This window comes from Macaca thibetana, chromosome 3 (assembly GCF_024542745.1).
Source record: "Macaca thibetana thibetana isolate TM-01 chromosome 3, ASM2454274v1, whole genome shotgun sequence".
NCBI classification, from domain to species: Eukaryota; Metazoa; Chordata; class Mammalia; order Primates; family Cercopithecidae; genus Macaca; species Macaca thibetana.
Genome location: NC_065580.1, coordinates 108,578,260 through 108,590,288, shown reverse-complemented (window position 1 = coordinate 108,590,288; position 12,029 = coordinate 108,578,260). Strand labels below are relative to the sequence as shown.

The 12,029-nt window shown below is 36.4% G+C and overlaps 1 protein-coding gene across 4 annotated transcripts in view; it reads left to right on the top strand.

Annotated features, from left to right (window-relative positions):
• The window catches only part of LOC126950144 (uncharacterized), a 36,168-nt gene extending 28,994 nt beyond the window's left edge, over positions 1-7,174 (top strand). For 3 of the 4 annotated variants that reach the window (XM_050783346.1, XM_050783348.1, XM_050783345.1), the window contains exon 2: positions 6,912-7,174. In XM_050783346.1, coding sequence (XP_050639303.1) covers positions 6,924-7,076 — 153 coding nt within the window. In that variant the 5' untranslated portion in view covers positions 6,912-6,923 and the 3' untranslated portion in view covers positions 7,077-7,174. Of the gene's footprint in view, positions 1-2,500; positions 3,065-6,911 lie in introns of those variants that run through there. The other variant, XM_050783344.1, reaches the window with a different exon arrangement.
• Positions 7,175-12,029: the final 4,855 nt, after the last annotated feature.

The following is a 12,029-nucleotide window of genomic DNA, read 5'->3' as shown; positions in this document are numbered from 1 at the left end:
AACCTTTTTCCCATGCCTTTTGTTTGTTTGCTTTACAAAGTTGGAATCATACTAGACACACAATAATAGATCTGGCTTTTTCACTTCTCACTACTTCATAAACATTCTTTTCAAATGTCCTTAATATTTTGCAATAACAGAGCAAAGTTGAAAGTTCCAATTTCAAGTTGATCTGTACAATGAAGGTAATGGAGATTATGTATCTCAAGGAAATGTTGTATATATTACATGAAATTAAATATGGAAATTACCCACCAGAATGCCTGGCACTTGGTAGGTGATAGAAATATTAATTCCTCTTCCAGAATTCAAGTTACTACCCATGAGAGGTCTTTATACACTCAGGAATAAGACAAATGTATCAACCCCCATCTATTCAACAGCTCACTTCAGAACAAATATCACTATTTGTAAAATGCTTTCTATTTCTAAAAGACTAATTGTACCTGCTTCTAAAAGTAATTAGAATGTTTTACGTATTATCTCAAATATGATGTGCCTGAATACAAGGTGATTTTCCATTTTCCAGAGAAAATTTATACAAGTTTAAGAAAATATGTATTTTCCCCTCCCCCAACTTGAATGTGTAAATTTATAGGGATACAGGTAAAACAGTCAAATGTCTACTTACAACATTTAATTTCCTAACTGGATTATGCCTACAGTTGAGAAATATTGGCTTTGTGGCCCTTATATTTCATTAAAGATTTTGTTTTGATGCTTCACATGCATCTAAAGCAACTACTTTAGAGCAACTTTCTAAGGCATCTCAGGTCTCAGTCTCCACTGTGGAATCCCCTTCCGATGGTGTCCCTGAATATTTTATTCTAAGAAACAATTATCCACTCACAAAAGGAAAGGAAATTATTTTTTCCGATTTATTCTGTTATTCTATATTTGTATGAAGTAAGTAAAAACTACAAGGACTTTCGCCCCAAGTAATAATGACCAAATTCATGATAAATTTCTTTGCTTTTATTTCCTTTTACCATTGCCAAAGCTAGCATTCACTGAGTTCATTTCATGTGGTATTTCGTCCAGTTCATCCTTCTGGATCAAAGCAGAGTATTAGAAGAACATTTTTTAATATGAGACGTTACACAAAGACTGTACCATACGCAAGGCACCTCCCCATGTTGTGAGAGAAAATTTTGGGAAAGAAAGCCTCATTTTATGGTCTGGCACTTCCCGTCTATCTAAATTTAGTATGTAGGTATCCCTATCACAGAGCTAGGATTTCCAAACGTGTTCTCCATTCCTTGTGTTTTATTTGAGCTTGACCTTACAAAACAATCTACTCCTGAGGACAAAAGAGAAACATGCTGAATGCACAAACTATTTGTTATTTATTTAAGCTACCTGTTCCAAAATCTATTTGAGAAGACCTAAGTTAAAACACACAAGCACAGTCAGACCATTAAATTAATGCAGATGATCTAAAGCTCTAAGGAAAGAAGGAAAAAGGCCTGTGATTACCTAGCAAGGAGCACAGGTTAAAATTTTATGATCAAAGGAAGGAGAAAAAGGTAGGGGAATACATACTTCTTACTAACTGATAAAAAGAAGCACATCAACTTTTCAAATATCGTATTTTTTTCTATTACTAAATTAGAAAAGGACTTCAATGCATAAGTCCTTTAGAAGGAAATGGAAGAGTGGGCCATTGCCTTCAAATTCCATTTTGGAAAATGAAAGGAATGGTCATGAAACAAACCCATTGCATATTACCACTGGATCAGTGCTATGGGCAGCCTGACATTTAATGAGATGCACAGATGGTGATGCTCAGCAGACACGGTCAGGCAGATAACATGTAGTGATCTAAAGTGACAACAGAAAGATGGATTTGAGGACCAGGCCTCCTGCCATTTCTCTGCCATTCTGCCTTGAAGGGTCAAGCCAGGTGTTTTAAGCTGGACTTTGGCATGAACTAGACAGAAGTCAGTTTGAGGTTGAAGTTTCTGGTGAAACTTGGAAGGCAAATAAATTGTGCTGCTGATTAGAAAAAGCCTCACTTGTTTCGAAAAACAAAAGTGAAGAATTTCCATACACTGACTGCGTATATTAGACTTTAGCCAATGTTCCCTTTGATTTTCTTAACACGGCAGGTAAGGCAAATGATAGCCTATTAAAGATTGGGCGTGTGGAAGGCATGTTTCTTGTGATGATGAGGACGGTGGCTTTCAGAATCCCAGGCATGTCAGAGCAAAGTGGAATGCAAACAGAGGAACTGAGAAAGAAGTGATTCTTCCTGCTTAATTGCTACAGATTTAACTGCCACACTCCAAAACACTGAATTTTTTTTTTAGTAAAGGCAATGCTTGGTCCTATAGGGTTAAAATGTCATGTCAAGGCACACAATCATAGCAAACAGATTGCTAATCATAACAATGATGATGACATTATCATCATAGCCTCTTATATTTCCATAGCACTTTTTTTTTGAGACAGGGTCTTCCCCTATTGCCTAGGTGGGTGTGCAGTGGTGTGATCAAGGCTCACTGCAGCCTCAAACTCCTAGGCTCAAGCAACCCTCCTGCCTCAGCCTCTTGAGTAGCTGGGCCTGCAGGCATGCACATCATACTCTGCTAATGCTTTTTTTATTTTTAGTAAAGATGGAGTCTCACTAGGTACTATGTTGCCCAGGCTGGCCTCGAAGTTCTGAGCTCAAGCAATCCTCCCACCTCAGCCTCCCAAAGTGCTGGGATTATAGGCATGAGCCACTGCACTGGGATCTATAACATTTTAATCAAATTGCTTTTTTATATCTTGTTTCATTTTGGTCTCACTTCAGTGCTGGTAGTGATGTTGAACTGATTTCCACTAACATCACTGTTTTTAGATAAATAAAACACCAAAAGCTTTAAGTTATTTGATTTGTGAAGCAACAGAGCTTGTTATGAGCAAAATTAACCAGCACTGGAACCCTGGTCTTTTGAGAATCCCAGACCACCAGAATTTGAAGAACTCAGGGAAACTGAATTAGAGTTTTTGATATGGACTGAATCACTGTGGAATTATTATAAGAAACTCTTTAGCAGTGGAACAACACTTGTTGTCACAGGTAAGTATCAGAAGAATACAATATTTCCAAGGTAATAGAGGGAAGGCAAGAAATGATTACAATGGAATAATGTAATAATGTTTAGAAAAGAGAGGAATTAGATGGGGATTTGATGTAGAAATCTCAGGAGAGACTTTAAAACAAATGCTCATACTAAAAGAGAACACAGATAACATTGCACAAATATCATAATAGGATTTGCCTTTGTGCATATATGGACTTCTATAAAGTGCTCATATATATTGTATGAAATGATACCATTAAAATGTTTGACCCTGAGACAAAATGTATTATGACAGGTAAGTTTGTGATAGACTCCATAAAGTGGACACATATTCATCTCTGATGGTCACAAGAGATGTTGGCTCTTGTGTGTTGGAGTCAGGTCCACCTGGAACTCTGCCTCCACCACTTACTGCTTAGTGAAATTGAGTGATTATTCTCTGACCTCAGTTTTCTAATCCATAAAATGGGATAACAGTATGAATTCAGCAGGGTTGTATAAGAATTGCACAAGATAGTGTGAATTTAGTACCCAGCACATTGTCCAACCCAAAATAGGTGCCCAACAAATGTTCTCTGGATTCACGTGTAAAGAGAGAATGGGATCTACTATGGAGAGTTGCTCTCAGCCCATAAAATTTCTCCAGAGAATTCAGCTGTACTTCTAACTGCTCAAATGGAAGGTTATCTCAACATCGGCTCACACACACAAAAATTGAACTTATCGATTCGTTTCTTGTTAGAAGATTTTTAATCACTTGGCAAAAACATTGCATTAAGATGTTTATTTTTTATTTTTGTTGTTCTATGTGCTTTACTTAATCCTTTATCTTAATTGATACCATTTCTAACACCAACATATTGGTCCTAAGATTTGTAGCCAATTAGTTTAGGGTTCTGTTCCTATGTCTCAGGAAAAAAAAGGTTAAAATCTTACCAAAAATAGTCAAGATATCAAATCAATTAAATCCAGATGGAAACATCATAAATCTGAAATACATATTTAAATATAAAATGGCTATAACTATTTATCTAACGAAAAAATAAGAAACAGAGAACACTGAAATAAATACCCATATGTAGATTTAATATATCATGCCGTCTATAGAAAATGTAGTTGATACTTGGTAAATTTGCAATGCTGTATTTTAATAAACTACAAACAACTTAGGCAATTTAACTCACATATACTATTTAATTATGCAAATAAATGTGCATAGATGAATCCAGCAGGTTTATCATTTTAAATAAATAAAATATATAAATTCTATTTATGACTGAAGTAAAAACTTATCATACTTGACCATAAAAAACACTCTTAATATGTACATTTTAAAAGTAGTATTTTTAAAAATCATGTGAGAGGATGATTCAGAATATCGGCCCTTACCATGTATAATGAAGTATGCTATTTAATGATTTGTTAACTATTACGTTGAGGAAGTTATGGAAGTTCCAGATTCATTTTGTCCTGAAAAGAATGAAACTTAAAGAATCTAGCTAAAGAAAGGGGACAAGAGGCAATGAATGCCATGGTACCATACAAAAAATGTCCAAGTTTATCATTTGATTTTTAATTTCTTTAGTACAATGAATTAGAAGTATTTCCATGAAGAGACACTAGTTCCTAGGATGAAAATTAGATTGGAAAATATATTGACTAGAGACTAAAATTATAGAAATATAATGTACAATTGAAAAATTAATCTTATATTTTATAACATGCTTTTAAAATTAGAAACAAACTATATAGTGGAAAAATATACACTGTCTCACAAGTATAACAAATAAAATACTATTTGCACTAAAAGCAAAGAGTATGAAATTAAAGTAAGCACATTATGCCTAATTAAATTTATAGCATGCTCAAAAATTAATATTACTGTATATGTTTATTAATTTTGTATGAAAATCAGAAACTTTGCTACAGAAACAGAAATTATCAAGATTGTTTTCTTTTCTTCTCAAATGAGAATTTTAATTCTTATTTTCTTAAGAAATTGTTCAATTATCAAACTCACTTCACATCAGCCAAAGCATTGGAATTTCAATTCGAAATCAAATTAGAAAGAATTGTAACATTTCTAATTTCACTTATTAGATTAAAAATAAATGTAGAACCCATTAACATTCCAGATTCAAGTGATATGCCTTTGTAAACGTATAATGCTCTGTTATATATCTTGACCCTATGCATATAAGAAGCGCTGGAACCATGATTTTAATGGAGCAATTACATATAGATTTTATTCAGCAGGCTAAGACAAAGAGAATAGTGGAGCTTTAAAACAGTTAAGTAATATAGAGAACAGACACAAATTCTAAGAGAGACATAAGGAGTCAAAATAGAGATATACTGATTTACATAGATCTTCTCATTAATGGGGTAAATTTATATAAAAACCAATATAAAAAAATACACCCTGGTGCATTCTTAGTCATTCTTAAAATTCAAATGAAATTCCAAAATAAAACCTGCTTTTGGTGTATGTTTTCTAAAGGAAAACAAAATTTTGATAAGTGTATTACTGGATAAGATGAACTCGAGAGGATTTCTGAAAATAATCAATAAAACATTTAAATAAGAGTTTTGGAAATGTTGCCATTTTGTTTCTAAATTCAAGAGATGGTGAATAATCTGGAGGTACAGCTGTAAATATTGCTCCACCCCAAAACTTGGAGGGTGCAGATGTGAAATTGAGATGTTATATAAAGTTAGATATTAACTAGGAGGACTGCTCATGGTATATACATTGAAGCTACATGGTTAACTTGATAGACAGTACGTACACGTGGAAGTAGATTCTGATTAAAACAAGTGACTATGTATTGTTAAAAATAAAAGTGAACAAAATGGCTAGGCATGGTGGCTCACACCTATAATCCCTGCATTTTGGGAGGCTGAGGCAGGCAGATGACTTGAGTACAGGAGTTTGAAACCAGCCTGGTCAATATGGTGAAATGTGTCTCTACAAAAAACAAACATTAGCCAGGCATGGTGGTGCACACCTGTAGTCCCAGCTACGTGGGAGGCTGAGGTGGGAGGACCACTTGAGCCTGGGGAGTTGAGGCTACAGTGAGACATGATTGTGCTGCTGCATTCCAACACGGGTGACAGAGCAAGCTGCAGTCTCAAAAAAAAACAAACAAACAAACAAAAAAAATTCTGACATTTGTTCATATGGGAAATAAGATAAATAATAATATTTTAAAATTCTGACATTTATTCATATGGAAAATAAGATAAATAATCAGATAAATATGGTGCATTGCAGAATCAGTGAAATGAAGAGTGGGAGGACACAAAATTGTGAAACGTGAGAATGTGTGTTATTTGGCTAAAGAACATAAGTTACAAAGGATGGAAAAGGGAAGTGGGAAAAGGACCAGAGTTTCATCTGTAGAAAGATCATTGAAGTTATCTGATCTCTTCCCCTTTCCCCTGCCATCCACCTTGAAAACATGCTTCATATGATGAAACAAAAGAGATAAAAATAAAATAAATATGTTCGTGAACATTGGAAGCCTTGGTAGGAGGCAGTTAAAAATCACACACCCTCACAGCATGTGCAGAATAAACAAAGGCCAGATGTTCATCCAGCATGTGACACTTGAGAGCTGTGACTTTTGGCAAGTTATTTAACATTTTGATCCTCTTTTCAACCTCTGTAAAATAAGCACAGTAACAAGTACTGTGCAGCCTATCCTGGATGAAAGGCCCCGGTGGACACTAGCTCAATGGCACTGTCTCTTTTTATTGTTATGTACTAGGCCATTCCAAACCGTGCAATGTGTGTGTTTCTCTCATGATTCTTTTAAATTCATATTCCATTTCTCCCCATAGATAAACACCTTGATGCAGATGTTTCACCCAAGCCCACTATTTTTCTTCCTTCCATTGCTGAAACAAACCTCCATAAGGCTGGAACATACCTTTGTCTTCTTGAGAAATTTTTCCCAGATGTTATTGAGATACATTGGCAAGAAAAGAACAGCAACAAGGTTCTGAAATCCCAAGAGGGGAACACCATGAAGACTAACAACACATACATGAAATTTAGCTGGTTAACGGTGCCAGAAAAGTCACTGGATAAAGAGCACAGATGTATCGTCAGACACGAGAATAATAGAAATGGAGTTGATCAAGAAATTATCTTTCCTCCAATAAAGACAGGTATGTGTTTACACATATCATCTCTCCGAACACGTCTTTGAAAGGGAATCCTGCATTTTTTATTTCAGTAATTAATGAAAAACAAACATAAATCTTTCTTAGATGTTGTTACATTTAATGGTAGCGTAAATGCCCTGCTACTTTTCTATAGAATTAAAATGGTATGGGTTTGGAGAAAACGAAATTGAAAAAGTTACTGAAGGTTTCTCAGCCTCAGCTCCATTATCCAAAATAAGAAAGTCACATGCTGGTTTTTAGGGTTGTTAGATGGATTAAAGGAAACAACCTACACGGAAGCATCTAGCAATGTAGCAAGTGGTAAATGCTCAAAAAGAGTTCTCCTTTCTTTTGATGACTTTACTTGATCGGGAAATAAAAACAAGTATACGTCTTTCAGGAATGTTCTGCCCAAGCAGGAGAGTAACTCACCTCAATCTTGCTACCCACAAAGTTTAACCTACAAACCATGGGTTCATTGTTGACAAAATGATGTTTATCTGAAGAAGCCAGAGCAAGGCTCTACAAAACATAAAATAGTCTTGGCCACTGTAGTTTTATGGGGGCCTTGTGCTTTTCAGATTTTCAGTTTACATGTCACCATAAAGTAACATTTCATAATTAAAGGTTGGTAAGGTTTACATGTACAAACATTTTTCCATTTTCCATAATAAATGCATTTCCTACCATTGGTGAATGCATCTCAATAAACATTTATTGTACAATTATGACACGCCAGGCTTAGTGGAAATGTGGATGAGCAGACAAGGATGAGTTACTGTCCTAAGGAGGATGCATGACAGTGCAGCGAATATACTCGCTTCCTGATCACTCAGGGTCACTCATGATTCATGCATGAGGTCCCCAAACAGTGCCTTTGATGCAGACTCTGTACACGTCTAGACCATTGGGCAGAGGGCTGAACGTGCCCTGGGCCAGTTGTCCAGTCCCTCACTGTATGTCAACATCCTGAATATGAACATAATAGTCCAACAGCTCCAGAGTGGTCATGAAAAGGACTCATTTTGTGCATTTGACAAGTTAACAAGTCCTTTTTAGCCAGTGGGGGAAAAAGCATTAACAAAATATTTGAAGACCTTCGCCATGTACCATTCCAAATTTCTAGGGTAAGTCTTTAGCTTTTCAGATCCTGAGTTTCTGCAATGATCAAATGTGATTTGGACAGTTGCCTTGACTTTCTCCTGGGACTATGATGGAGTGCAAAAGAAACAATGGCAGGGAAAATGCTTGCTTTCAACACGGTAGCATGGATATGTTCATTCGTGTATTTACTGTATTAGGTATAGCCTTTCCTAAAACTAACTGAAATGGAGTTATAAAAACAGTCCCAATTTTCTTTTCTTTTCTTTTCTTTTTTTTTTTTTTTTGAGACGGAGTTTCGCTCTTGTTGCCCAGGCTGGAGTGGAATGGCACAATCTCGGCTCACTGCAACCTCCGCCTCTCGGGTTCAAGTGATTCTCCTGCCTCAGCCTCCCAAGGAGCTGAGATTACAGGCATGCACCACCACGCCCGGCTAATTTTGTATTTTTAGTGGAGACGGGGTTTCTGCATGTTGGTCAGGCTGGTCTCGAACTCCCGACTTCAGGTGATCTGCCCGCCTTAGCCTCCCAAAGTGCTGGGATTACAGGCGTGAGCCAGGGTGCCCAGCCCCTAGAGTCCCAATTTTCTATTTCCTTTGCTGAGACACCAAGAGAAGACAAAAGTGCAAAGCTTGAGGGTAGTCTTACCACTGTGCATAAGTGTTCTGATTTTTCCAGTGATCACGGCAAAATAAAAAGTATAGTAAATTCCAGGGCAGTGAATACTACATGGGAGAGAAGTTACAGTTTCACAATGTGTTTTACTTCACACTAAATTCTAAAAGTAAAATGTCTTTTTTTTTTTTTTTTTTTTTTTTTTTCTGAGACAGTTTCTCTCTTGTAGCTCAGGTAGGAGTGCTATGGTGTGATATCAGCTCACGGCAACCTCCACCTCCCAGGTTCAAGCGATTCTTCTGCCTCAGCCTCCCGAGAATTGAAATTACAGGTGCCTGGCACCACATCTGGCTAATTTTTCTACTTTTAGTAGAGATGGAGTTTCACCATGTTGGCCAGGCTGGTCTCGAACTCCTGACCTCAAGTGATCCGCCTGCCTTGGCCTCCCAAAGTGCTGGGATTACAGACGTTGAGTCACTGCGCCCAGTCTAAAAGTAAACTGTCTTTCATGCACTTCTCAAGGCAACTACGTTAAGGAGGACACGTCTCTTAATGTCATTCTACAGTAGATTTCTAATGCTCTTTCTTGGAAGTTTGTTTTTCTGAGAAAAGCTAAAAATATAACATGGAAGTGATCATATTATATAATCAATGAAGTGCTTTTGAAGAAGATAAAACTAATCTGGTCCACATTTGCAATCAACCTTGATTGAGAGAGAGAGAACTCAGGATACACTTAGAGATTTTATTACCGGGAATAGTTACTTTATTCTTTTTACCTCAATCAATCAAGGCATGGAAATAAGTGATAGTCACTTTCATTTATATTTTAACAAATAAAGTCACCCTAAGGAAAATAAAAAGACATTGAAAACCCATTAAAGTCAGCCCTTAAAGATATTTGGACATGCAGACATGATAACTAACATTTGCATTCATGAGACTTACCCAAAACCTATATGTCAAGTCCATTTTTTTATAATATGCGAAATAAAGATCTCAGTGAGTGCATAAAATTGTACACCAGAGTCATATCCATATAGACCATAACACATCTACTAGAAAAATAATAAACCCAAACACCAATGCGACTCTGTTTTCTTCTGTTTTAAAATATGTTGTATTTATTTGCATGTTTGCTTCTTCCTTTTTTTTTTTTTTTTTTTTTTTTTTTTTTTTAACATCACAGATAAATTCAGCTCTCACCTCAGGTTTTATTCAGAGAACTAGCAATGTGACTTGTCCTGTCTCTTTCTAGTCCCAGAAAGAATTGCACTGAAATGCTGAGTTCCTATAATAAAAACGAGCATTTGCTGAGAATAATTAACATACTCAAAGAGATTTTCTTAGAGTACACAATGGTGACATTATATTGTCTCTTTATAAAAGACTTCCTATCTATTTCTGTGGATTATTTCTACTAAGTACTTTTGAAATGTCCAATTTCTTTTCTTCCCCTACGACTACTGTCTGAATACTGGCTCTGCTATTCACTGATATGACTCTTGGCAAGTTGCCTGCACTTTTTAAACTTTATTTCCTCATTCAGAACATGGGGCCATACATAATTCAACTCACTTCAGTATTATTGGGAAATTAAACAAAAAATGCATGGGAAGCATTTAACACAGTGCCTGAGACACTAACGAGCACTCAGTAGATATTAGCTTTTGTTAATGTTGTTGTTGTTATGTCCAGAAGCACTGTACCTCCAGAAAATCATGGGTACTTGCTGGGGATGTTGGGAATATGCATGATTTCAAAAGAAATGACTGCTTTTTTCTGCTTAGATGAGAAATTTTTCTAAACTAGACACCTTCAAACACGTAAGATTCTGTTGTGGATTCTAGGACTGAAAGAATTCTTGGTGTGGTATCTTATTCCTGTAATACCAGTATTTTGGGAGGACAAGGCAGGAAGATTGCTGGAGTCCAGGAGTTTGAAACCAACCTGGGCAACATGGCAAAACCCTGTCTCTACAAAAAATACAAACATTAGCTGCTCATGGTACTGAGTGCCTGTACTCGCAGCTACTCAGGAGGCTGACATGGGAGGATCGACTGACCCTGGGGAGGTTGAGGCTTCAGTGAGCCGTGATGACACCATATTATACTCCGTTCCAGCCTGGGTGAGAGTGAGACCATGCCTCAAAAAAAAAAAAAAAAATCCAAAATTATTCTTTTTGCTGATTTCCTGTCAGTAGTGTGTGCTGAAGGCTGTAAAGTAGCCACTTGTTCTCTTTATTTTCCATTGAACAAGTATTTATCAGAAACGTACTTTGTGGCAGGCACTGTGCTAGGAGCTATGCATACAGAAGGAAAACCAAATGTTCTTGGATACTACACTCCAGTTGTGATAAAAAAGGAAAAAGTATTCTTCACGAACTTCAACATCTTGATGTGCAGAAGCATAATATATGAATAAGATCTACCTAATTACATAGAATCAGACGAATTATTTCTGGGATTGTGGGCTTATATTTTTAGTAACTGTCCTCCTGCCTCTCTGTAACAGGTTTTATAAATATTCACTTAATTACACACACACACACACATACACACAGCTCGACAAATAATGGGCATGAAAAATTGACTAGTACTTGCTTTCATTCTTCTAGATGTCACCACAGTGGATCCCAAAGACAGTTTTTCAAAAGACGCAAATGGTAAGTTTTTGTGCTTTTTTATTTCCTCCTGATCATTTTAACTTTTGAACTTCTCTAGTTTGAAAAATCAGGGGATAGATTTTGCTAGGTTGGATGCTGCAGAATGAACCTAGTGATACTTTAAATTAGTCCCCCGTTTTCCAGGAGTTGTATTAACAAACCTAACTACTGCTTTGAGTTTGAGATGACTGTAAATTGAAGGGTATAGTGTTTTGCTTTCAATTATTTCAGCGAACAGACTTTATTCATCCATGTGCCTTTTTTTTTTTTTTTTTTTTTTTTTTTGAGAGGAAGTCTCGCTCTGTTGCCCAGGCAGGAGTGCAGTGGCGTGATCTCCACTCACCACAGCCTCCGATTCCCTAGTTAGCCATTCTCCAGCCTCAGTTTCTCAAGTAGCTGGGACTACAGGCA